Here is a 27,430-nt window from a genome sequence, read left to right as displayed (position 1 = left end):
CACTCCTTTCCCAGCTCCCCCTTTTCTATCTCCCTTTTTCCAGCTCCCTTTTTCCATCTCTCCCTTTTCCATCTCCCCCTTTTCCATCTCTTCCTTTCCCAGCTCCCCTTTTTCTATCTCCCTTTTTCCATCTCCCTTTTTCCATCCCCCCCTTTTGCATCTCTCCCTTTTCCATCCCCCCTTTTCCTCCTCTCCCTTTCCCAGCTCCCCTTTTCCATCTCTGTCTTTCCAACTCCCCTTTTCCATCTCCCCTCTCCCAGCTCCCCTTTTTCCATCCTTCCCTTTTCCATCTCCCCTTTTCCATCTCTCCCTTTTCCATCTCCCCTTTCTCATCCCCCCCTTTCCCATCTCTTTTTCCATCTCTCCCCTTCCCACCTCCCCTCTCACCCCCAGCCCAGCTGTGTCCGTGTGCTGCCCCGGGCTGTGCCGGGGCCATTCCCGGTGTCCCCGCGCTGGAGCTGCCTGGCTCTGTGCCAGCTCCATCTCTCCTGGAACACAAATCTGAGCACAAATCCCGGGGGAGGGAGGGAAGGAAGGAAGGAACCCAGGAATCGTCGCTCCCTTCCGCGCCAGCTGCTCGGCTCGGCCGGGCTAAGGAGGCGGCGGAGGCCGGGCAGCGATGCTCATCCATTCCTTTATTGTGTCCTGGCCATCCCGGAGGGCGCTCCCAGCGCGGGCTCGGAGCTGCATTACAGCACGGTGAGGAGCGTCCATCCCGCCAGGAACGGCCTCTCTCCCGACACTATGTATAATATATATATATTTATAATATGTCCTGTATAGTCCTATGTATAGAGTGACAGGGATGGGCCACCAGACAGTAAACTTTTGATTTCTAAATAAATCACCAGAGCAACAGGCACGAAAATTTGGTCCTAATCGAGGCCCTCACCTTGTCCACGAACCCGCAACAGACCCGCACCCCCCTCCCCGCGGAACAACGGCCAAACCTGAACCCCAAAAGAACAGTTCAACAATAACGAAAGGAAGCCCCGGCCCAGCCCCCGGCCCCGCTGGGACACACGGACAGCGGGACACACGGACAGCGAGCGGCACCGACGGCCCGAGCGCTCCCCGCGCTGGGCTGGGACAGCTCCCGGGGAGCAGGGAGGGCTCGGGAGCGGCTCCTGGTGCTGGGAGTGCCTCATCCCACCCCTGCGCTGGCCATTCCCACCCTGTGCTCTGCTGGAAGGGCTCCGGAGGATCCCACCGTGATCACAGCTCTGCTGGAATTCCAGAGGATCCCACTGTGATCACAGTTCTGCTGGAATTCCAGAGGATCCCACTGTGATCACAGCTGTGCTGGAAGGGCTCCCAGAGGATCCCACCGTGATCACAGCTCTGCCGGAATTCCAGAGGATCCCACTGTGATCACAGCTCTGCTGGAAGGGCTCCGGAGGATCCCACCGTGATCACAGCTCTGCTGGAATTCCAGAGGATCCCACTGTGATCACAGCTGTGCTGGAATTCCAGAGGATCCCACTGTGATCACAGTTCTGCCGGAATTCCAGAGGATCCCACTGTGATCACAGCTCTGCCGGAATTCCAGAGGATCCCACTGTGATCACAGCTCTGCTGGAAGGGCTCCCAGAGGATCCCACCATGGCCACAGCTCTGCTGGAAGGAATTCCAGAGGATCCCACTGTGATCACAGCTCTGCTGGAAGGGCTCCCAGAGGATCCCACTGTGATCACAGCTGTGCTGGAATTCCAGAGGATCCCACCGTGATCACAGTTCTGCTGGAATTCCAGAGGATCCCACTGTGATCACAGCTCTGCTGGAAGGGCTCCCAGAGGATCCCACTGTGATCACAGCTGTGCTGGAATTCCAGAGGATCCCACTGTGATCACAGCTCTGCTGGAATTCCAGAGGATCCCACTGTGATCACAGCTGTGCTGGAATTCCAGAGGATCCCTGTGTGACCACAGCTGTGCTGGAATTCCAGAGGATCCCACTGTGATCACAGCTGTGCTGGAAGGGCTCCCAGAGGATCCCACTGTGATCACAGCTGTGCTGGAAGGGCTCCCTGAGGATCCCACTGTGATCACAGCTCTGCTGGAAGGGCTTCCAGAGGATCCCCCTGTGACCACAGTTCTGCTGGAAAGGCTTCTGGAGGAATCCTCCATGAACACAGCCACCCTCCCTGGGGACAGCCACTCCTCCTGGGGGACAGCCACCCTTCCTGGGATGCTCCACGGCCCGGGGATGAGGACACCCTCAGCTCCTGGGTGAGAACAGAGGCCAGGGAAGGTCTCTGGTTCATCACTTTGGGGCTCCATGAGCTGCTGACCCTGGAAAACAAGGAAGGGAGGAAATTCTACTCCTGCAGCCCCTCAAGCTTCTCCTCATTCTGAGTCTGTGCTTCCTGACCCCAACTCCCAGATGCTTTCCAGGAAATTAAATAACAAACCAGCTCTCCCAGCCACTGTGTTCCAGAATCAGAGAATCCCAGACTGGTCTGGGCTGGAAGGGACTTTAAAGCCCATCCAGTGCCACCCCTGCCGTGACAGGGACACCTTCCACTGTGCCCAGGGCTGGGATGGTGTCCCAGGGCCAGCTCGCTCTGGGGGATGCCCTGGGACACCCCTGGCTGTGGGGGCACCTGTGGCCAGCCCTGATCCCACAGCATGGAAGGGACTCCTCCAACACCTTCCCCTGCCCCCTCCTGCCAGGCTGGGCATGGCTGCTGCCAGGGGAGGGAGCTCAGGCCTCAGAGCAAGGTGCCAGGCTGGGCGAGAAGGGACAAAGGTTCTGGAAGGATAGAACAGGGTGTTATGGGGCACAGGACAGGGTGTTATGGGGCACAGAGCAGGGTGTTGTGGGGCACAGGACAGGGTGTTGTGGGGCACAGAGCAGGGTGTTTGTTATGGGGCACAGAGCAGGGTGTTTGTTATGGGGCACAGAGCAGGGTGTTATGGGGCACAGGACAGGGTGTTTGTTATGGGGCACAGAGCAGGGTGTTATGGGGCACAGAAAGGGTGTTTGTTATGGGGCACAGAAAGGGTGTTATGGGGCACAGAACAGGGTGTTTGTTATGGGGCACAGAGCAGGGTGTTTGTTATGGGGCACAGAGCAGGGTGCTATGGGGCACAGAGCAGGGTGTTATGGAGCACAGAAAGGGTGTTTGTTATGGGGCACAGAGCAGGGTGTTTGTTATGGGGCACAGAGCAGGGTGTTATGGGGCACAGAGCAGGGTGTTATGGGGCACAGAAAGGGTGTTTGTTATGGGGCACAGGACAGGGTGTTATGGGGCACAGGACAGGGTGTTATGGGGCACAGAGCAGGGTGTTTGTTATGGGGCACAGAGCAGGGTGTTATGGGGCACAGAAAGGGTGTTTGTTATGGGGCACAGAAAGGGTGTTATGGGGCACAGAAAGGGTGTTTGTTATGGGGCACAGGACAGGGTGTTATGGGGCACAGAGCAGGGTGTTTGTTATGGGGCACAGAAAGGGAGTTTGTTATGGGGCACAGAGCAGGGTGTTTGTTATGGGGCACAGAGCAGGGTGTTATGGGGCACAGAAAGGGTGTTTGTTATGGGGCACAGAGCAGGGTGTTTGTTATGGGGCACAGATGGAGAGGGAAGGCAGGAGCAGAGGGCAGTGGTGGAGAGCTCCAGGCAGGGCAGTGTTAGATGGAATGGAGGAGGATCCCTGGGCAGTGCAGGGATGTGCCAGGCCAGCTGGGAAGGGCAGTGGATGGCCCAGCACAGCCATGTGTGGATGGGACATGGCTGCTGAGCTCTGCCCAGCTGCTGTTTCCCTCTGGGTGTCCCCATTCCATACCTGTGCTTTGCTCCCTCGCCCTCCCTCACCTGTCCTGAGTGCAGGAGCACCAAGAGGAGCAGGGACCAGGCCAGCAGCAAAGAGCAGCCTGCCCAGAACAGTGCTGGAGTCTCCTTCCCTGGGGGATTCCAAACCCACCTGGCCACGTCCCTGAGTAACTGCTCCAGGTCCCTTCCAGCCTCACCACCCTGTGCAGGAATTCTGTTTCCAGAGGACATTCCCCACCTGCAATCCTCCCTGACCTGCCCTTGGCTGAGCCAGGAGAGCCAGGGGTCACCTCCTCATGCACAGGGATCTCATCCATCACAGGGATGTCCCCACGCCACCATGCCAGGGACACCAGAGCTGCCCCGCCAGCTTCCCTCCCCCTGAGAGCCGTGCAGGACACCAAGTGCTGTCCCTGCAGCTGCTGGGCAGGATTCAACCCCCAGAGCCCTCCTGGCTTCCCCCTCTCACCCATCACCATGCCAGTCCAGTCCTCCACACCCCACCAGGCAGTTTGTCCCAACCAGGAGGTGACAGAGGTGACCTCCGTGTGCCATTCTCCAGGAGACAGCGATGCCATCGCTGCCCTGGGTGTCACCTCCTTGTCCCACATTTCCCTGTCCCTTCAGCGGCAGATGGAGCCTCTGGAAGGGGGTGGAGATTTCCAGATTTCCAGATTTCCACCTCTGGCTGTGTCAGGAGCTGCACACCCACAGTCAGCGATGGGAGCCTCGGTGGGGCTGTCTCCAGTGTCCCCACAGCGTCCCCAGAGCGTGGCACAGCTGGACAAAGCCCTGTGGCCTTTGGGTGACTTGGCCTGGTGACTCTGCAAGCCCTGGGGATGGAGCTGTGCCAGCCGTGCCCACAGTGGGCGAGGTGTCCCTGCTGCCACCAGAGTCGATGCAGGCTGGGGAGTCCCTCAGGGGGGCTCTGACAAGGCACTGCCACCACAAAGTCTCCCAATCCACGCAGAGATCTCCAAATTCCCTGGGATCCAGCACAGCACAGCCAGCACAGGGGTTAGGGCAGCCGGGATGGAGCAGTGTCCTGGTGCTGTCACCATGCCCAGCCCCGTGCCAGGCGGCGTGGGCAGGGCTGGGAGCTGGGCAAATCCAGCACGGTGCCCACTGCCAGCCTGAGTGTCCATCAGTCCGAGCACAAATCCTGCCTCCGCTCCATAAATAAATAGGTTAAATAAATAAAGTGACAGATCCGGATCGGGGGGCGGAGGGAGGGGAGGAGAATGGAGGGGAGGAGAGAGGGAAGGAGGGGAGGGAGGAGGGAGGGAGAGAGGGAAGGAGGGGCAGCCGCCCTGGCCGGGGCCGTTCGTGTCTCCACACACACACACAAAGTAGCTGAGGACAAGGACGAGCTGGGGCCGCGGGTGGGGCCCCCCTCGGCCCTGGGGGGCTCAGTCCGGTTCGAGGGTCCGGGCGGTCACTCCTGGGCCGGCAGAGGGGCGGCGCACGGGGAGCTGGAGGCCAGCGACACGTGGGTGGTGGAGGACGGCAGCGACCGCGGCGTCTGGCACCTGGGGACACAGAGACACTCTGGGCATGCTGTCCTCTGGCACCTGGGGACACAGAGACACTCTGGGCATGCTGTCCTCTGGCACCTGGGGACACAGAGACACTCTGGGGATGCTGTCCTGCCGTGCCTTCCCACCCTGCCCACAATCCAGCCCTTTCCCTGGGCGTTTGCTGCGCTGGCAGCACCAAAGGGCAGCCCTGGCTGGGTGGGAGGATACCTTGGGTCTGGGATATAGTGATATCAGGGATTGGTTTGGGTTGGAGAGATCTTACAATCCATCCAAGTGCCACCCCAGCCATGGCAGGGACACCTCCCACTGTCCCAGGGTGTCCCAGTGTCCAGCCTGGCCTTGGGCACTGCCAGGGATCCAGGGTGGGCACCCTGTGCCAGGGCCTGCCCACCCTGCCAGGGAGCAATTCCCAATTCCCAATATCCCATCCAGCCCTGCCCTCTGGCACTGGGAGCCATTCCCTGGCTCTGTCCCTCCATCCTTGTCCCCAGTCCCTCTGCAGCTCTCCTGGAGCCCCTTCAGGCCCTGCCAGGGGCTCTGAGCTCTCCCTGGATCCTTCTCCTCTCCAGGTGGGCACAACCAGCTCTGCCAGCCCTGGAGCAGCTCTGGTGGCTCCTCTGGGCTCTCTCCAGCAGCTCCAGGTCCCTCCTGCACAGCCTCAGGAGCATTCCAATGTCTGAGCACAGCCCGGGCAGGCTCAGCCCCGATGGGACAGCTCTGCCTGTCCCTGCCGTGTCCCTGTCCCTGTGCCCCCCAGCCCTGTCCCTGTCCCCCCCAGCTGTCCCAGCCGTGTCCCTGTGCCCCCCGGCTGTGTCCCTGTCCCCGCTCTGTCCCAGCCGTGTCCCTGTCCCCCCCAGCTGTCCCAGCCGTGTCCCTGTCCCCCCCAGCTGTGTCCCTGTCCCCGCTCTGTCCCAGCCCTGTCCCTGTGCCCGCTCTGTCCCAACCGTGTCCCTGTGCCCGCTCTGTCCCAGCCCTGTCCCTGTCCCTGTGCCCCCCAGCCCTGTCCCTGTCTCCCCCTCTGTCCCAGCCGTGTCCCTGTCTCCCCCTCTGTCCCTGTCCCCGCTCTGTCCCAGCCCTGTCCCCGTGCCCCCCAGCCGTGTCCCTGTGCCCCCCAGCCCTGTCCCTGTCCCCCCCTGTCCCAGCCGTGTCCCTGTGCCCCCCAGCTGTGTCCCTGTCCCCCCAGCCCTGTCCCTGTCCCCGCTCTGTCCCAGCCGTGTCCCTGTCCCCCCCTGTCGTGTCCCTGTCCCTGTGCCCCCCAGCCCTGTGCCCCCCTGTCCCAGCCGTGTCCCTGTCTCCCCCTCTGTCCCAGCCCTGTCCCTGTCCCCCCCAGCCGTGTCCCTGTGCCCCCCAGCCGTGTCCCTGTCCCCGCTCTGTCCCAGCCCTGTCCCTGTCCCCCCCGTCCCAGCCCTGTCCCTGTGCCCCCCAGCCCTGTCCCTGTCCCCGTGCCCCCCAGCCCTGTGCCCCCCTGTCCCAGCCGTGTCCCCGCGGGGCCGTCACGCACCAGGAGCGGGATTTGCGCACGCGGGCGGCCGCGGGCCGCTGCAGGAGGCTGTCCAGGTGCATCAGGCGCTCCAGGTGCAGCGCCCGCGGGTCCGGCTCGGCCGCGGGGTCCCGGCTGCGCTCGAACTCGAAGATGGCCGGGGGGGACAGGTCCAGCTCCAGGAACATGATGTTCTCAGCCTGCCCGGGGACAGCCAACACGGGAGGGAGTCACCGTGGGGAGGGCATGGCTCCGGGGCAGTGGGATCCTCTCCTGGCTGCCCTGGCACTGGGCTGGCGGCTCAAGGCTCTGCTCTGGCTCTCCCAGCCTGTCCCAGGGATGTTCTCTCCAATGGCAGGAGAGCCAGGAGCTCCAGGACTGGAGCTGGGAGGATAAAGCTGGGAGCTTGGATTGGTGTCTCCCAGATCCTCGTGAGCTTGTTTACTCCATCTTCCCTTCCAGTGTTACCCATCCCTCCACCCATCCGGTCACCATCTGCCATCCATACACCTCCAGCTCTCCAATCACCTCCATCCATCTACCCACCCATCCACACAATCATACACATCCATCCACACACCCATGGATCCATCCATGGAACCATCCATGGAACCATTCATCCATACATACGTATATCTCCATCCACACATCCATCTACATCCATCCAAGTCCATCCACCCATCCATCCCCACATCCATCCATCCATTTCCATCCCTATCCATCCATGTCCATCCATCCATCATCCATCCATCCATCCATCCATCCATCCATCCATCCATCCATCCATCCATCCATCCATCCAGTCACCATTGCCTTCATCCATCCACCTCTAGCTCTCCAATCACCTCCATCCATACACCCAACCATCCATACATTCATACACATCCATCCATCCATCCATCCATCATCCATCCATCCATGGATCCATCCATGGATCCATCCATCCATCCATCCATCCATCCATCCATCCATCCATCCATCCATCATCCATCCATCATCCATCCATCCATCCATCCATCCATCCATCCATCATCCATCCATCCATCCATCCATCGTCCATCCATCCATCCATCCATCCATCCATCCGTCCATCATCCATCCATCCATGCATCCATCCATCCATCCATCCATCCATCCATCCATCCATCCCTCCATCCATCATCCCTCCATCCATCATCCCTCCATCCATCATCCATCCATCCATCCATCCATCCATCCATCCATCCATCCATCCATCCATCCATCCATCCCTCCATCCATCCATCCATCCATCCATCCATCCATCCATCCATCCATCCATCCATCCATCCCTCCATCCCTCCATCCATCCATCCATCCATCCACCCATCATCCATCCATCCATCCATCCATCCATCCATCCATCCATTGTCCATCCATCCATCCATCCATCCATCCATCCATCCATCCATCCATCCATCCATCCATCATCCATCCATCCATCCATCCCTCCCCACCCTCCATTACCCCATTCCCTCCCCACCCCTGCCCACCCCGGTGTCCCCGGCGTACCCTGAAGCGGGGGTGGGATCTCCTGGCCATGGCCACCCTGGCGTAGTGGCTGATGGGCCTCTTGTAGCCCACGGCCGAGGTCGGGCGCCGCTTCATCTGGGAGCTGCTCCTGGGGCACACGGAGGGAATGTGACCAACAGAGCCCCAGGGACCACGAGGGGCTGGGCTTGGGGGGATTCACACTGAGGGATGGGCTTGGACAGGATTCACACTGAGGGCTGGGCTCGGGGGGATTCACACTGAGGGTGGGCTCGGGGGGATTCACACTGAGGGGTGGGCTTGGGGGGATTCACACTGAGGGCTGGGCTTGGGGGCATTCACACCAGGGCTGGGCTTGGGGGGATTCACACTGAGGAATGGGCTCGGGGGGATTCACACTGAGGGGTGGGCTTGGACAGGATTCACACTGAGGGTGGGCTTGGGGGGATTCACACTGAGGGGTGGGCTTGGGGGGATTCACACTGAGGGTGGGCTTGGGGGGATTCACACTGAGGGGTGGGCTTGGGGGGATTCACACTGAGGGGTGGGCTCGGGGGGATTCACACTGAGGGTGGGCTTGGACAGGATTCACACTGAGGGGTGGGCTTGGACAGGATTCACATTGAGGGCTGGGCTTGGGGGGATTCACACTGAGGGGTGGGCTTGGGGGGATTCACACTGAGGGTGGGCTCGGGGGGATTCACACCCATGGGCACCTACAGGAGTCACCCAGCCCTGGGGCCACTCCTGTGCATTGGCAGGGACAGGGACACAGGGACTGTGCCCCAGGGACAGGGATGGGGACACAGGGAGTGTGCCCTGGGGACAGGGACACAGGGACACGGGGGCTGTACCCTGGGGACAGGGACAGAGACATAGGGACTGTACCCTGGGGACAGGGACTGTATTCTGGGGACAGGGATGGGGACACAGGGACTGTACCCTGGGGACAAGGATAGGGACAGGGACACAGGGACTGTGGCCTGGAGACAGGGATGGGGACACAGGGACTGTACCCTGGGGACAGGGACACAGGGACAAGGACAGGGACTGTGCCCCAGGGACAGGGACAGAGGGACACAGGGACACAGGGACATACCCTGGGGACAGGGATAGGGACACAGGGACAAGGACAAGGAAAGGGCCACAGGGCCACAGGGAAAGGGACAGGGCCACAGGGCCACAGGGCCACAGGGACACAAGGACAGGGCCACAGGGACACAGGGACACAAGGACAGGGCCACAGGGACACAGGGCCACAGGGATAGGGACACAGGGACAGGGATAGGGACACAGGGACACAAGGCCACAGGGACAGGGACACAAGGACACAGGGACAGGGACACAGGGCCACAGGGACAAGGACAGGGCCACAGGGACGCACCCTCCAGCAGGAACCAGCGGCTGGAATTTCCACTGCTCCTCGTCGCCATCGAAGTACAGGCGGTTCATGATCTTGTTCTTCTCCTCGGGAGGGATGAAATTCTCGATGATCAAATACCTGAGGGACGGAGCAGGAGTGGGAGAGGAAGGGGTTAAATGACAGGAGACAGAAACCAGGCACAGAGGGAGGGGAAAGGCAGGAAGAGAAGGAGACACAGAAACATCCGGAGGATGGGAATGTGATGGCGGGGAGAGGCTGGAGGAGCAGATGCAGCCGTGGAAAGGGAGAGGCAGGAGAGGACGGGCATCAGAGAGAACCAGGGGAGCTCTGGGGCTCCAGGCAGCACCAGGACCTTTCCCTCCTCTCCTGCCACGCCTGCTCCCACTGCCCAGCCTGAAAATCAAGGGAAGCTCAGCAATGCCAAGGGACCCCAGGGGGAATCTTTTCTCCTGTGGTTTTTGGGCAAGTGGAGCAGCTGTCAAAAACTGTTTTAAGGCAAGCGTCGCAGACATCTTTTATGAAAAATCCTTTCTTCAGGATTTTTCCTCTTGAGAAGCTGAGAGGCCTCAGGAACAACATGTAAACAATGATTATCTGCTGCTGTGGAATGCAACAGCTGCATCTGTGATTGGTTTCATGTAGTTGTTTCTAATTAATGGCCAATCACAGGCCAGCTGGCTTAGACACAGAGCCCGAGCCACAAGCCTTTGTTATCATTCTTTTCTATTCTATTCTTAGCCAGCCTTCTGATGAAATCCTTTCTTCTATTCTTGTAGTATAGTTTTAATGCAATATGTATCATAAAATAATAAATCAGCCTTCTGGAACATGGAGTCAGATCCTCATCTCTGCCCTTATCCAAGAACCCCTGTGAACACGGGCACAGGCAAGGAGCTGCATCAGGGAGCTGTGGTGGAGGAGAGAAGGGGCAAAGCTGGAGAGGAAACTCAGTTTGTAGTGAGATTGTTTCACCCTGCAAACGCTGCAGTGCTTGTAAATAGCTGGGGGGTTACAGAGCTGAGAGAGAGAGAGGAGTGTTTGAAGTGAGAACAAACCCCGGGGGCAGCAGAGCTGCAGCTGAGAGAGGCTCCAGGGAGGGAAAACTCTGCCAGGAGGGAGCCAGGAGGGGAAAACTCTGCCAGGAGAGAGCCAGGAGCTCCAGGGAGAGAGAACTCTGCCAGGAGGGAGCCAGGAGCTCCAGGGAGATGGGGCCACCCCGAGTCCCCAGAGCTGCTGTCCCTCCGAGGACACTGTGGTGGCCAGAGCAGTCACAGCTTGTGCCCCCTCTGACACCTGGGCAGGGCTCAGCTGTCCCTGTCTCTGGGTGAGGTCAATCCCTCCAGTTCTGCACCCACTCTGAGCCCCTGAGCCCCCCAGCCCTGCTCTGAGCCCCCCAACCCTGCTCTGAGCACCCCAACCCTACTTTGAGTACCCCAAACCTGCTCTGATTCCTCCAACCCTACTTTGAGCACCCCAACCCTGCTCTGAGCACCCCAAACCCTGCTTTGAGCCCTCCAGCCCTGCTCTGAGGCCCCCAGTCCTGCTCTAACACCCCAACTCTGCTCTGAGCCCCCCAGCCCTCCTCTGAGCCCCCAACCCTGCTCTGAGCACCCCTCAGCCCTAGTCTGAGCCCCTGAGCCCTACTTTGAGCACCCCAAACCTGTTCTAACACACCATCCCTGCTCTGGGCTCCTGAGTCCTGCTCTGAGGCCCCCAACCCTGCTCTGAGCCCCCAAATCCTGCTCTGAGCCCCCATCTCTGCTGTGAGCCCCTCGGCCCTGCTGTGAGTCCTCCAGCTCTGCTCTAACACCCCAACCCTGCTCTGAGGACCCCAGCCCTGCTCTGAGCCCCCAAATCCTGCTCTGAGCCCCCATCTCTGCTCTGAGCCCCTCAGCCCTGCTCTGAGCACCCCAATCCTTCTCTGAGCACCCGAAACCTGCTCTAACACCATAACCCTGCTTTGATTCCCCCAGCCCTGCTCTGAGCCCCCCAACCCTGCTATGAGCCCCCAAATCCTGCTCTGAGCCCCCCATCTCTGCTCTGAGCCCCCAAACTCTGCTCTGAGCCCCCCATCTCTGCTCTGAGCAACCCAAACCTGCTCTGCACACCCATTTCTCCATGACCACCAGGTCCAGGAGCCCCCACCAAGGCCCTGACCAGCACCCCAACACCTACTTGAGCTTCAGCTCCCGGGTCTGCTCGTTCTGGGCCTCCTCCAGGTCCTGGCGCACGCGGATGTACTCGTCGTGCTGGTCCTGGATCTCGGCCTTCACGGCCTGCAGCTTGGCATAGAGCTGGCAGGGGACACAGCACCTCAGCCCCGGGCCCAGGGAGGGGCCTCCCGCTCCCTGTCCCCACCTGGCGCCACGCCCTCACCTTCTTCAGCTTCTTGGTTTTGATCTCCACCTCCTGCTGCAGGGACGTGTAGGTCTCGCGCAGCTCCATGGTCTCCTCGTCCCTCAGCAGCATCTCCTGCTGCATCTCCCGCTCCCGGCGTTTCTGCGGGGCAGGGACGCGGCTGGGACGGGCATGGGGACGGGGAGGACACAGCAGGACAGCTCTGGACAGCCCCAGGAGAGCCCCAGGACAGGCCCAGGACAGGCCCAGGACACACCAGGACAGCCCTGGACAGCCCCAGGACAGCCCAGGACACACCAGGACAGCCCCAGGACAGCCCAGGACACTCCAGGACAGCTCTGTCACCCCCAGGACAGCCCTGGACACCCCCAGGACAGCCCCAGGACAGCCCAGGACAGCCCCAGGACAGCCCCAGGACAGCCCCAGGACACACCAGAACAGCCCAGGACAGCCCAGGACACCCTCAGGACACCCCCAGGACAGCCCCAGGACAGTCCTGGACAGCCCCAGGACAGCCCAGGACACCCCTGGACAGCCCAGGACAGCCCAGGACACCCCTGGACAGGCCCAGGACAGCCCCGGGACAGCCCCAGGACAGCTCTGTCACCCCCAGGACACCCCAGGACATCCCTGTCACCCCCCTGGTACCTGCTCAGCGATCTCCTGCCGCCTCAGCTCCAGCATCTTCTGCTGCTCGTTGGTGTGGTCCACGATGGTCCTGCCCCCGATCAGCAGCTTGCTCTCCATGGCCTGCAGGGGACAGGGGCAGGGCAGGGGGTCAGGGCTGCCATCCCCACCCCTGCCCGGGGGCTTTGCCCCGTGCCACCCTCACTGGGTGTGACCCCCATCCCTGATCCCTGTCCCCAGCCCTGATCCCTGTCCCCATCCCTGATCCCTGGTGGTCACTCCCATCCCTGATCCCTGTCCCCAGCCTTGATCCCTGTCCCCATCTCTGATCCCTGTCCCCATCCCTGATCCCTGATCCCTGTCCCCATGCCCATCCCTAATGGTCACCCCCATCCCTGATCCCTGTTCTCATCCCTGCTCCCATCCTTGATCCCTGTCTCCAGCCCTGATCCATGATCTCTGATCCCTGATCCCTATCCCCTGATCCATGTCCCCATCCATGATCCCTGTCCCCATCCCTGATCCCTGAGCCTATCCCTGATCCCTGTCCCCATCCCTGTCCCCATCCCTGTCCCCATCCCTGCTCCCTGTCCCCAGCCCTGCTCTCAGGGATGTGGGAGCATTCAGGGCCCCTCTGCTCGGATCCCTGCTGATGGGGAGGAGGCTGGGCAGGATTGGATTGGACATGGGAACAATTCCCACCTGGAAAGGGCTGCCCTGGCACAGCTGGCACTGCAGGGATGGGCTGGGATGGGATGGGATGGGATGGGATGGGATGGGATGGACAGGGACAGGATGGGATGGGATGGACAGGGATGGGCTGGGATGGGCAGCAGCTGTGGGCTGGACCCCGCCCCACCGGGCCGGCACACAGAAATGCACAAACACACACATAAACGTACACAAATACATACAAATACACACCAAAATGGGGCTGTGCACACACATAAATACACGCAAAATCACAAATAAACACATACAAACATACATAAACATACATGCAGGGGCTGTGCACACATAAACGCACACACACACAAACACACACATAAACACACGCGGGGGCTGTGCACATAGAAGTTAACAAACACTGAAATACACACCCAGGGGCTGTGCAAGCCAGGCTGAACACGTTCACACACACATGGGTACGTGTGGGAGCACCGGGTGTCTGTGCACACCATGTTTGTGTGTGTGTGTGTACATGCACACTGTGTATGTGTGTGTGTGTGTGTGTGTGTGTGCACTGTGTGCATGTGCACACCGTGTGTGTACATTTGTGTGTGTGCACTGAGTCTATGTGTATGTGCACACACTCCGTGTGTGTGTGTATGTGCACACGGTGTGTGTGTGCACCATGTGTGTGTATTTGTGTGTATGCACGCTGTGTCTATGTGTACATGCACACTCTGTATGTATGTGCACACCGTGTATGTGTGTGCACACTGTGTGTGTGTGCACACTGTGTATCTACACACCGTGTGTATGTCTGTGTGCACTCTGTGTATGTGCACACTGTGTGTGTATGTGCCCACTGTGTGTGTGCACTCTGTGTGTGTCTGTGTGTGTCTGTGTGTATGTGCACACTGTGTGTGTGCATCATGCGTGTGTTTGTGTGTATGCACACACTGTGTGTGTGTGCATACTGTGTATCTGCATACCATGTGTGGGTGCATGTGTGTGTATATGTGTGTGTACAACTGCATATGCACATTGTGTGTATGTGCAGACTGTGTATGTGCACACTTGTGTGTGTGCACGCTGTGTGTATGTATGTGCACACTGTGTGTGTGCACTCGCGTGTGCACGCACACTGTGTGTGTGTACACCATGTGTGTGTCTGTGTGTGTGCACTCTGTGTATTTGTGTCTATGTGCACACTGTGTGTCTGTGTATGTCCACACTGTGTCTCTGTGTGTGTGTGTGTGTGTGAGCACACTGTGTACTTGTGTTTATGTGCACACTCTGTGCGTATATATGTGCACACTGTGTGTGTGTGTATGTTCACACTGTTTGTGCACACAGGGTGTGTATGTGTGTGTACCTGTGTGTTCACACTCGGTGTGTCTGTGTACACACTGTGTGTGTGCACACTCTGTGTGTCTATGTTCACACAGTGTGTGTGTGCACACTGTGTGTATGTGTGTGTGTCTGTGTGTGTGCACACTCTGTGTGTCTATGTTCACACAGTGTGTGTGTGCACACTGTGTGTATGTGTGTGCATCTGTGTGTGTGCACACTGTGTGTCTGTGTGCAGACTGTGTGTGTGCACAATGTCTCTCTGTGTGTCCATATGCACACTGTGTGTATGTGTGTGTGTGTCTGTGTGTGTGCACACTGTCTATGTGCACACTCTGTGTGTGTCCATGTGCACACTGTTTGTATGTGTGTGTCTGTGTGTGTGCACACTATGTGCAGACTGTGTGTGCACACTCTGTGTGTGCCCATGTGCACACTGTGTGTATGTGTGTGTGTGTGTCTGTGTGTGCACACTGTGTGTCTCTGTGTGTGCACACTGTCTATGTGTCCATATGCACACTGTGTGTATGTGTGTGTGTCTGTGTGTGTGCACACTGTGTGTCTGTGTGCAGACTGTGTGTGTGCACAATGTCTCTGTGCGTGTCCATGTGCACACTGTGTGTATGTGTGTGTGTGTGTCTGTGTGTGCACACTGTGTGTCTCTGTGTGTGCACACTGTCTATGTGTCCATATGCACACTGTATGTGTGTGTGTCTGTGTGTGTGCACACTGTGTGTCTGTGTGCAAACTGTGTGTGTGCACAATGTCTCTGTGTGTGTCCATGTGCACACTGCGTGTGTATGCGTGTGTTTGTCTGTGTGTGTGCACACTGTCTATGTGCACACTCCGTGTGTGTCCATATGCACACTGTTTGTATGTGTGTGTGTCTGTGTGTGTGCACACTGTGTGTGTCCATATGCACACTGTTTGTATGTGTGTGCGTCTGTGTGTGCACACTGTGTGTCTGTGTGCAGACTGTGTGTGTGCACAATGTCTCCGTGTGTGTCCATGTGCACACTGTGTGTGTATTTGTGTGTCTGTGTGCACACCACGTGTGTGTATCCGTGCCCTACAGCCCGGCTCCCGTGTCAGGGTGTCCATGAGGGACCAATGGAGGGACACCCTGTGCCCCCACGGCTGCACCTCAGGGGTGTCAGCAGGGACAGACCCAGATGTCCCCAGGACACCTCACACAGCTTCAAAAATCACTGTCCCAGCCACAGAGACAGCTCAGCCACCGTCTCTGCAATGTCCCCTCTGCCACCAGCATGTGGCCATCTCTGCAATGTCCCCTCTGCCACCAGCACGGGGCCACCCTCACCCCGGGGCACCTGCCCTTGTGTCCCTCCGTCCCCCCAGAGCCAGGGCCCTGCTCCTCACAGGGCCTGGCCCCCTCCCCACTGCCATGGCCACTGAGGGACAGAGGGGCCACCAGGCCACCCCAAGGGTGGTGCCAGCTCTGGGGGTCACACGGTGGTCACGGTGCTGCTGTCACATGTCCCTGGGCAGGGGTCTCCATGGGGGTGCTGTGCACAGAGTGAGGGCTCTGGCAAACCAGAGGCCAACCTGCCTGGGGCAAGGCTCTGTTTCCATGGTTTTCCCCCCATTTTTCCCCTTCCAGCTCCAGGGGGTGCATTGTGGGTTCTGGGGGAACCCAGGGGACACCCCCAAAGCCGTGGGTCCCCAGCCAGCCCCCCTCCCACAGGGCTGACACCACCCCTGGCAGATTAAGAGGTTTCTCAGTGCCACTGTTTCCTCCTCCCTGCCAGGGCATTTATTCCCCCTAAGGAAGAGGCTCCCAATCTCCTTTGGCACTAAGCCTCTCCCAGGAACTCATTTCCGGCACCCTGAGAACTTCCCAGCACTTTCCCTCCCGCTGACCTCGGCCTCAGCCCCTGGCACAGCCCTTGGCAACACCCACAGCCCATAGGCAGCTCCTCTGTGGCACAGCCCCTCTGCCTGGGCACACAGCTGGGCACCCAGAGCACATCTGGGCACCCAGGAGCACAAAAGGGCACCCAGGAGCACAAAAGGGCACCCAGGAGCACATAGGGGCAGCCAGAGCACATAAGGGCACCTAGGAGCACATCTGGGCACCCAGGAGCACAAAAGGGCACCTAGGAGCATATCTGGGTGCCCAATGCACATCTGGGCCCCCACAATCACATCTGCTGGGGCAGGCTGACCCCATCCCTCCGAGCTCCGTGTCCCACATGTCCCAGCTGGGTGGCAGAGGCACAGAGGCAGAGCCCACACCCACGAGCGTGACAATAACACAGGGTGCAGCGTGTCACCCGTGGGTGTGGGGGGGCACCCCGTGTCCCCCTGTCACCTCAGCTGTCTTTGCCACGGTCATCACAGAGCCAGGGGCTCCTTGCCCAGCCCCACGGTGTGGCAAAGCTGCCCAGGAGCACCCTGAGGCCACCCAGCGTCCCTGCAGCGCCCATTGGGGTGAGTGCCACAGGAGGCCGTGCCCCTTGGTGCTCACTGAGGTGACACCTCTCTGCTGTCACTGTGCTGTACCCCCATGGCCAGAGGGTCCCCGTGTGCAGAGCAGCCCCAGAGGCCACCACAAGGGACACGGTGTCACCTCTCCTCCAGCCCTGCCTGGTTACTCAGCAGTTCCAGGACACACGGCGGCCCTGAGCCAGCCCTGCTGAGCCACACAGGGACACTGGGCAGGACAGCTGCCAGCCCAGCCAGCCTGCACCCCACAGCCTGCACCCCACTGCGACAGGGGGTGGCTGCAGAGACCCCTGTGCCCGTGCCAGGCATCCTGCTGTGCCAGGACACTTGGCACGGGATGCTTGTCACGGGATACCCGCCGTGCCAGCCAGCAGCCCACGGCTCTGCCCCAGGGGCACATCCCAGTGCGATCCCACGCTCTCTGTGCAGGCATCCAGGCATGGGCACACATCCCTGGGCACCACCACACATCCCTGGGCACAGCCAAAACACCACCCTGGGCACAATCACACATCCCTGGGAACAATCACACATCCCTGGGCACAGCCACACATCCCTGGGCACAGCCAAAACACCACCCTGGGCATGATCACACATCCCTGGGCACAACCACACATCTCTGGGAACAATCACATATCCCTGGGCACGGCCAAAACACCACCCTGGGCACAATCACACATCCCTGGGCACGGCCAAAACACCACCCTGGGCATGATCACACATCCCTGGGCATGATCACACATCTCTGGGCACAGCCACACATCCCTGGGCACAGCCAAAACACCACCGTGGGCACCACCACGCATCCCTGGGCGCCACCACACATCCCTGGGCACAACCACACATCTCTGGGCACAATCACACATCCCTGGGCACGGCCAAAACACCACCCTGGGCACAACCACACATCCCTGGGCACAATCACACATCCCTGGGCACAGCCACACATCCCTGGGCATGGCCAAAACACCACCCTGGGCACAATCACACATCCTCTGGGCACAAACACATCCCTGGGCACGGCCAAAACACCACCCTGGGCACAACCACACATCCCTGGGCACAATCACACATCCCTGGGCACGGCCAAAACACCACCCTGGGGACAATCACACATCCCTGGGCACGGCCATGTGTCCCTGGGGCTGCAATAAACACCACCCTGGCCGTGGGAGAGGGTCCAGACCCCTGCCCAGCCCTGGCACCCTGGGCATGTCCCACCCCAGAGGGTCCCTCCCTGCCTGGGCTCCAGCCCAGTCCCTGCATCTGGGCCAGCGGGGCTGTGCCAGTGGGGCTGTGCTGAGTGTGATGCCAAGGGTCAGGGGGCTCCCTCCCCACTGGGGATCCCAGCCCCACGGCCACCATGGGCAGGGAGGAGAGGCCAGGACCCCCCAGCTCAGTGGGGACAGGAGGGAGGTGCAGCCCCAGACCCCGGCCCAGCTGGGGCTGCTGTGGCCCCTCTCACCCTCAGCACCAAACCCCTGAGCACCCCTGAGCCAGCAGCGGTGCCCCCATGCACCCTGCTCTGGCTTGGGGTGGGGAGGGGGACGGGGGTCCCTGCAGGGCTGCCAGGCCCTGCCCATCCCCACAGAGCCCACTGGGAGCCAGGGGCTGTTCAGAACTGGGGGCAGGTGCCCCGTGTCCCCAGCCCAGCCCCGGGCTCGCTCCCGAGGCCACCAGGGACAAATCTGCAGCATCACTCTCCTCACTCCCTGCCCACACAGCTGCTTTGTTGTGCTGGAGGGGACAAGAGCTGAGCACAGCACGCTCGTGCCACAGTGACCCTCTCCCCCGTGGCCCTTCCCTGCCACTCCCTGCAGGTCCCACAGCGTCCCCACGCAGGTCTGAGGGCCACCCCAGCCCAGCCCCACACCAGAGCCCAGGGCTGCCCTTGGGGACCCTGCCTGGTCACCTCACTTGAGAGGGTGGGCACCTCCCTCAGGCTCCCTGCTTGGGGTCCATTCCCATCCACACCAGGGGCTGGGGGCACAGCAGGCACCCCGGCCCCGTTTGTCACCATGCCAGGCAACACGAACCTTGTACTTGATGGCCAGCAGCTCCGTGGCCTCCTGCTCCTTCCGCAGGTCCTCAATCATCTTCTCCTTCTCCTGGAGCAGCTTCTGCTTCTCCTCACTCACCAGGCTGTGGTCATCCTGGATAGCGGCTTTCTCCTCTTCCAGCCTCTCCTTCTGCTCCTTCAAGTAGTTCTCCATGGTCTTCTCCAGGCCATCCTCATTCTCATCCTCCCCTTCATTGTCCACGGTGCCCTCTCCATCCACCGCTTTCTTCCTCCGGCTGCTCCTCCTCCTCTTCTTGCCCAGCATCCCGCGTTTCTCCAGCTGGGCTTTCAGCCGCACGATCTCCTCCTGGAACTCCCGCAGCAAGGTGTCCTTGGGGTCCTCGTTCACCCGCGGCTTGTTCTTGATGTTCTTGGCCCTGTTGGCGAACCTGAGGGTGGAGAGGCTCTCGTCGTAGCTGTGCGAGGCCGGGCCCAAGGTGGCCACCATGATTGTCTTGGCGTTGCCCCCGAGGGAGTCCTGCAGCAGGCGGGTGAGCTTGGAGTCCCGGTAGGGGATGTGCGTGCTCCGCCCGTCCACCAGCGCCGAGATGACGTTGCCCAGGGCCGAGAGGGAGAGGTTGATCTTGGAGGCCTCCTTGGGGCGCTCTCCCTGGGCCCCCATTTTGTTCTGGCGCTCGCTGCCGGCCAGGTCCACGAGGTTGAGCTTGCCCACGCGGATGTGCTCCTCGCCGTCCGGCCCCGTCTCGCTGCACTCGATGGTGATGAGGAAGATGGCGTGCGAGCGCGAGCTGTGCTCGTTCATGTTGGTGCTGCCCACCGAGCGCGTCTGGCTGCCCAGGTTCATCACGTGTTCGATCTCCTTGACGTTCTTGGTCACGAAGGAGGAGAGGTCCTTGATGTACACCCCGGTCTCGGGGTTCTCCTTCAGCTCCAGTTTCTTGCTCTGGTCCTTGGCGAGGAGGTCCCTGATCTCCTCCTGGTAGATCTCCAGGTACGAGGCCCTCACCAGGTACTGCTGGTTCTGCGAGCGGGAGATGTGGGTGAAGATGTGCTCGAAGGCGCTGGGGATGATGCCGCGCTTCTCGGGCTCCGCCCAGGCGCCCTGCATGGTGTAGGTCTTGCCGGTGCCGGTCTGCCCGTAGGCGAAGACGGTGCCGTTGAAGCCCTGCAGCACCGAGTCGATGAGCGGCCGCACCGTCTCATCGTAGAGGTCGGCCTGCTTGGAGCTGGCGTCGTACACGGCGTCGAAGGTGAAGGTCTTGGGCAGCTCCCCGGGGGCGGCGCGGGGGTTGCGGATGCTCACCTGGCCCAGCTTCACGTCCAGCTCCAGGACGCGCTCGTATCCCGCCGCCTCCTCCCGCCGGCTCATGGGCCGGCACCGGGCCACCACCCGGAGCGCCTCGCAGCCGCTGCGGGGCTTACCGGCCATGGCGGCGGCGGGCGGGGCCGGCGGCGCAGCGGGGCTGGGGGGCTCAGCCGCGCCGCCCCCGCGGCATCCCCGGGGCCGGGGCCGGGGCCGGGGCCGGGGCCGGGGCGGAGCGGGCGCGGCCGGGGCGGGGGGCGCGGGCGGCCGGGGCGCGGCGGGGCGGCCCCGCCGGGCGCTCGCTCATGGCAGCGCGGCCGCTGCGCCCCGCCCGGTGCGGGGATGGGGCGGCCGGGGCGGGCCGGGGCGGGGCGCGGCCGCGCCGCGATTGGTGCGCGCTCCCGCGCCCGCGCCCGCGCCCCCCGAGCGCGCTCCCGCGGCCGAGCACCCGCAGGCGCGGGCGGGAGCGGCGCCGGCCCCCCCGGGCACGCCGGGAGCTGTAGTGCGGCCTTTGTGCCGAGCCCGGCGTGCGGGATGCGGGATCAGGGGCAGCACTGGCGTGGGGAATGAGGGATGCGGGACTGGGACGCCGCATTGGAATGCACAACCGGCTTGTGGGATTGGGATGCGGCGTTGGAATGCGGGACTGGGATGTGGGAAGAAGGATACGGCGTTGGAATGCGGGATTGGGATGTAGGATGAAGGATACGGGTCTGCCGGGCAGGGTCTGGGATGCAGGATTAGGATGCAGGATACAGAATGCAGGATCGGGATATGGGATCACAAATGCAGGGATGGCATGCAGGATGTAGGACTGGGATACGGGATGAAGGATACAGGATTGGAATGTAGGACAAAGGATTGGAATGTAGGACTGGGATGCTGCACTGGAATGCAGGACTGGGATGTGGGATGAAGAATCCAGGTCTGTCAGGCAGTGCTGGGATGCAGAACTAGGATGCAGGATTGGGATATTGGATCACAAATGCAGGGATGGCATGCAGGATGCAGGACTGGGATATGGAATGAAGGATACAGGATCGGGATGTAGGACAAAGGATTGGAATGTAGGACTGGGATGCTGCACTGGAATGCAGGACTGGGATGTGGGATGAAGGATGCAGGGCTGGGGTCTGGTGCTGGGATGCAGCACTGGAATGCAGGATTGAGATTCTGGGCTGGGATGCTGCATTGGAATGCAGGAGTGGAATGCAGGATGAAGGATTCCAGATGAAGGACTGAGGATGAAGAATGCAGGTCGGGGATGCGGGATACAGGATGTGGGTTGCAGAATGCAGGATGCAGGATTTGTGTCTGTGAAGGAGAATGTTTTTGTGGAATGCAGGATGTGGGCTGCAGGATGCAGGACTGGGATGTGGGAAGCAGGGTGCAGGGTGCATGATGGGGGATCAGGGATGTGGGATTGGGGTGCAGGACAGAGAGAAGCAGGGAATGCCCAGTCCCATCCCATTCCATCCCTGTGGGGCTGGGGCAGGGTCACCCTGTGGAGTCTGGGGGTCCCTGGGCTGTCCCAGGCTCTGTGTCCCCTTGCAGCCAGGCATGGCTGGTGCATCCCAGTGGGAATAATCCCAGTGCCTTACGCGGCTGCAGGGGGAGATTAAACATTCTTGTGGTTAATCAAGTCTGAGCAGCCACCCCAGAACCAGCGATTATCCCATAATTAATTAATTAGGATATTGCTGACATACACAGGCCTGCCTGGCGCTGTCTGAGTCCTCCTGCTCCAGGAGGAGCTTCCAGGCAGGGACAGTCCCCTCCCCAAAGGCACAGCCCCAGCCATGGAGGGGGACCGGGGGACAAAGGAGGGTGTGAGGGGGGAAAGTGGGAGGGAGAGGCAGCAGGGATGGAGATGGAATCAGGATGGAGGGGGCAAGTGGAGGATGGAGAGATGATGGGGAGGGTGAAGGGGGATGGAGGGGGATGGAAACTTCAGAGGAGGAAGGGTGGGAGGGGGATGCAGCAGTGATGGAAGGAAGGATGGAGAGGGGTGGAGGGAGGATGACAGGGATGATGCAGGGGGATGGATGGATGGATGGATGGATGGATGGATGGATGGATGGATGGATGGATGGATGATGGATGGATGGATGGATGGATGGATGGATGGATGGATGGATGGATGGGTGGACGGATGGATGATGGATGGATGGATGGATGGATGGATGGATGGATGGATGGATGGATGATGGATGGATGGATGGATGGATGGATGGATGGATGGATGGATGGATGGATGGATGATGGATGGATGATGGATGGATGGATGATGGATGGATGATGGATGGATGGATGGATGGATGGATGGATGGATGGATGGATGGATGGATGGATGATGGATGGATGATGGATGGATGGATGGATGGATGGATGGATGATGGATGGATGGATGGATGGATGGATGGATGGATGGATGGATGGATGATGGATGGATGATGGATGGATGGATGATGGATGATGGATGGATGGATGGATGGATGATGGATGGATGGATGGATGGATGGATGGATGGATGGATGGATGGATGGATGGATGATGGATGGATGGATGGATGGATGGATGATGGATGGGTGGATGGATGGATGGATGGATGGATGGATGATGGATGGGTGGATGGATGGATGGATGATGGATGGATGGATGGATGGGTGGATGGATGGATGGATGGATGGATGGATGGATGATGGATGGATGGATGGATGGATGGATGGATGGATGGATGGATGGATGATGGATGGATGATGGATGGATGGATGGATGGATGATGGATGGATGGATGATGGATGGATGGATGGATGGATGGATGATGGATGGATGGATGATGGATGGATGGATGGATGGATGGATGGATGGATGGATGGATGATGGATGGATGATGGATGGATGGATGGATGGATGTATGGATGTATGGATGATGGATGGATGGATGGATGGATGGATGGATGGATGGATGGATGGATGGATGGAGAGGGTGACAAATGGAGGGGGCAATAGAGGAGGATGGAGGGACAATGGAGGGGATGGAGGGTGTTATGGATGAAGGCAGTGATGGGAAGGTGGAGGAGGTAGAGAATGGCATGGGGGGACAATGGGGGCTGTGGAGGGGACACTGCTGGGGCCACCTTTCCTCTCCTGCCCTTTCCCAGGGAAGGCTCCATGCCCAGGGTGCTGCAGGGGGCAGGATTGGGATATTGGATCACAAATGCAGGGATGGCATGCAGGATGCAGGACCCAGGGGCACAGCCATCGGGTGGGGACAGTCCCCATGGCACAGCACAGACCTGGTGGTGCTGTCCCCACTGTGTCCCCACATCCTGGCTTCCCACCAAGGCCCTGAGCCATGGGCAGGGACCCGGGTGCTGCGTGGCTCTGCCTGTGGCACTGTCCCTGTGTCCCCAGGGATGAGTTCAGAGGCACCATAGCCCTGCACCCCTGGCTGTCCCCAAATCCGCTGCAGGACCAGGCTGTGGGGACAGCCGGGTGGGTGGCACACAGGAACAGGAGGGTGTACAGGCAGGGCATGAGACATGGCAAAGAGACAGAGGGGACATGTAGGGACAGTGTGATGGGTAAGGACAGCATGACATGTCAGGTGGGGTAACCTGCAGGGACACAGTGACATAGGGAGGGTGAGGTGACCTGTACGGGCAGAATGACACACAGGGACGCAGTGCCAGGTGGGGCAGGGTGCCAGGTAGGGCAGGGTGACACATAAGGACAGTCCCTTGCCCACAGGTGTCAGCAGAGGACCAGAGTGTGCTAGTGGTGGCCAGTGGCCTCTGCCCTCAGAGATGACCCTTGGCACTGTTCTTGGGGCTGTGGGGCTGAGGGGACAGTGAACCCCCATTGAGGCCATCCTGGGCCAGCCCTGGGATGCCTGGGCAGGGACTCTGTGGGGCAACCACCCCACAAAAGCCCTCTAAGCCCCCTCTGTGTATGGGAGGGGTATGGTGTGTGTATGGTGTCTGTGGGGGATATGGTGTTTATGGGGTGACATGGTGTGTATGGGGTGATACGGTGTGTATGGGGACATGGTGTGTGTGGGGACATGGTGTGTGTGGGGTGATATGGGGTGACATGTGTGTATGGGGTGACATGGTGTGTATGGGGTGATATGGGGTGACATGGTGTGTATGGGGTGACATGGTGTGTACAGGGTGACATGGTGTGTATGGGGTGATATGGGGTGACATGGTGTGTATGGGGTGACATGGTGTGTACAGGGTGACATGGTGTGCATGGGGTGATATGGGGTGACATGGTGTGTATGGGGTGATATGGTGTGTATGGGGTGATATGGGTTGACATGGTGTGGACGGGGTGACATGGTGTGTACAGGGTGACATGGTGTGCATGGGGTGATATGGTGTGCATGGTGTGTATGGGGTGACATGGTGTGGACGGGGTGACATGGTGTGTACAGGGTGACATGGTGTGCATGGTGTGTATGGGGTGACATGGTGTGTACGGGGTGACATGGGGTGACACGGTGTGTATGGGGTGATAGGGATGTGTATGGATTGATATGGTGTGTATGGGGTGATATGGTGTGTATGAGGTGATATGGTGTGTATGGGGACATGGCTTGTGTGGGGACACGGTGTCTATGGGGACATGGTGTGTGTGGGGTGATATGGTGGTAGATCCCAGTTCCTGTGACCTTGGTTTTCCTGTTCCTCCCCATCAGGAGTTCCCACACCCTACAGCCACCCTAGGACACTCCAGCTGTCCCCTGGGCACTGTGGCTGCTGCCAGGACAACCCAGACACTCCTGAGAGTGTCCAGCCCCTGGAACTCTGTTTGGCTTTGTGTCCCTGCAGCAATGCCACCACAGCCAACACTGGGACACCGTGGCCATTTTTGAGACACGAGTGCCTGACCTGGGCCACCAAGGGTGTCCCTGGACAACACAGTCACCTGTGGGACACTGTGGCCACCCCAATTCCCAGCTCTTGTGGGTGACTGAGGGATCTGGGAGGGCTGTCACCCCATGTACCCTGCAGTCACTGGGACACTCGACTCCCTTGGCTGGCAGTGAGGGTGGCATGAGACCTTGGGACCTTCTCACAGTCTGCCCCGGGCTCTTGGCATTCCCTGGCTGCCAGAGCCAGGCACATGTGGGAGGAAGGGATGCCCAGTGCTGGGGTGACGTTATCCCACCCAGGGGACCCTCTCCCATCTCCCTCAGCACTGCCATCCCCGTGGCACTCCAGGGGAATGATAAAGGGGACAGGCTGCCAGGGACACACCAGGACCTGTCCCACATGTCCCAGCCCTGTTCCCCTTGGGCTGAAACAGGTTTGGGACTGGGGACCAGCTCCCCCCTCCCAAACCCTGCTCTGAGGTGTCTCAGAGCTGCTCTCACTGCAGCTCCACTCAGGGCCAGGTGCAGTCCCTCATTCCCAGCTCATTGCCCTGGAGCATTTCCACTTTGTCTAAACCAAGGTTGTAACAGGAGCACTCAGTGGCTGCCAAAACCTTCTCACCTTCGCTGTCACCAGGAACTTGTGCTGGAGCTCAGGAACATCCTCTGGTCACAGTGCTGCCTCTCCTGGCAGGGTCACAGGAGGCACCCCTGTCCCTAGGGAGGACATTTCCCTCTGTGGGACAGATGGAAGTTCACACAAGTTGGGAACAGGGAAATCAGCCATGTTGGCAGTGTTGTGTTGACATTCCTTAGGATTTTTCTTGGTGTTTGGCCAGCTGGTAGTGGTGTTGGCTGGAGCAGGCCTGCAGAAAAGCCTGTCCTCCCTGGTGGGAAAAGGACACGTCCAGTGTGATGTTCCCAGCTCAGAGGGTGGATCCTCTCGTTTTCCCACACCAATGACCCTTCATCCTCTCCCTCTCTTGCCTTCTCCAGGGGGGAAGGGGTGCTGAGGGTCCAGCAGGCATTTGGCTGCTCTTCCTCCAAACCAGCTTGCCAGCATTCCCAGCGATCCAGTGGGTTTATTTCCCATCTCCCTCCTCTGTGGCAGTTCTGTGGTTCAGCTCAGCTGTTTGTGACACTCCTCATCCTCCTCATGCTCCTGCCATGCCCATCTCCGTGTGCCAGATTGCTGCTGGGGGAGCTTGGGAAGCAGCAGGGCCTCAGGCTCCAGCCACCCTTTTGGGCTGAGATCAGAGGTTTTGTGGCTTCTCAGGCTGTGAACTGAGCAGGGGCTGCCCAGGCACAGCACAGGAGGGCTGGGGCAGGGGAGCTCCCACAGCCACCAGGGAAGGCAGGAAGGAAATCAACCCAGTGCAAAATTCACCCCATATCCAAAGTGGGGGAGCAGGAGGGGCAGCACAGCTCACACTAAGCCTGGATTTAGGATGGATCAGTTTGCCAGCAGCTGACTCCTCTATAATTAGACAGCAGCAGTGGAACAGGAGCCAGCTCGGAGCACAGAGCTCCAACATCCCCCCAATGCAGAGCATTCCACATGACCCCCGGGTGTGTAAACAGCCTCAGGAGGGATGGGCTGTGTCTCCTCACCAATGGGGACACAGGAATGCAAAGTGCTGCCTCTCCTCGGGCTGCCCCCAGGAGAAGATGTGGCCCCAGTGGATAAATCCCACTGGGATGCAGGCTGGGTGGTTTAGCAGCATCTTGTCCCACGTCACTCTGGGGCTGGAAGGAGCTGCAGCCCTGCTGGCTTCAGGCCCTGGTGCCCCTGGTTTGTGCTTCCTGAGCTGTGTCCCACTCCTGTGTGACCTGGGGAACTCCATGGCTGCTTGCCAAGGTGCCACAGCCCCGGGCTGTGCCCTCTGCCCACCTCTGCCATCACCTCACATGAGAGCTGAGAGAGGAAAAGGGACGGCTGGCAGTTGTGTGGGAGGCTCCAGGCTTTTATCTTGGCCGTGCTTTCCAACAGATGTGGAGTGAGCAATGTCTGTAAGGCAGCAGCTCAGCTTTGCTGCACCCAGATTAAAGGATTTAATAATCTGCTGGCAAGATGTAAT

The 27,430-nt window shown here is 60.0% G+C and overlaps 1 protein-coding gene across 3 annotated transcripts; it reads right to left on the bottom strand.

The window, feature by feature from the left end:
• Window positions 1-615: 615 nt before the first annotated feature.
• KIF3C (kinesin family member 3C) lies at window positions 616-20,604 on the bottom strand. Of its 3 annotated transcripts, none has more exons than XM_063153267.1 (8): window positions 19,184-20,604; window positions 12,687-12,788; window positions 12,057-12,179; window positions 11,856-11,974; window positions 9,681-9,797; window positions 8,318-8,426; window positions 6,809-6,987; window positions 616-5,382 (listed from the first exon to the last, which is right to left on the bottom strand). In XM_063153267.1, the coding sequence occupies exons 1-8, from the start codon at window positions 20,594-20,596 to the stop codon at window positions 5,205-5,207; spliced, it is 2,340 nt and encodes a 779-aa protein (XP_063009337.1). In that variant the 5' UTR covers window positions 20,597-20,604; the 3' UTR covers window positions 616-5,204. The 3 variants fall into 3 exon arrangements, with proteins under 3 accessions (XP_063009337.1, XP_063009338.1, XP_063009339.1); XM_063153268.1 differs by having other exon boundaries at window positions 616-5,340; XM_063153269.1 differs by having other exon boundaries at window positions 616-5,298.
• Between the last annotated feature and the right edge of the window lie 6,826 nt (window positions 20,605-27,430).

Source organism: Melospiza melodia, chromosome 3, assembly GCF_035770615.1.
Source record: "Melospiza melodia melodia isolate bMelMel2 chromosome 3, bMelMel2.pri, whole genome shotgun sequence".
In the NCBI taxonomy this organism is placed as follows: domain Eukaryota; kingdom Metazoa; phylum Chordata; class Aves; order Passeriformes; family Passerellidae; genus Melospiza; species Melospiza melodia.
This window is presented reverse-complemented; position numbering and strand designations above follow the sequence as displayed.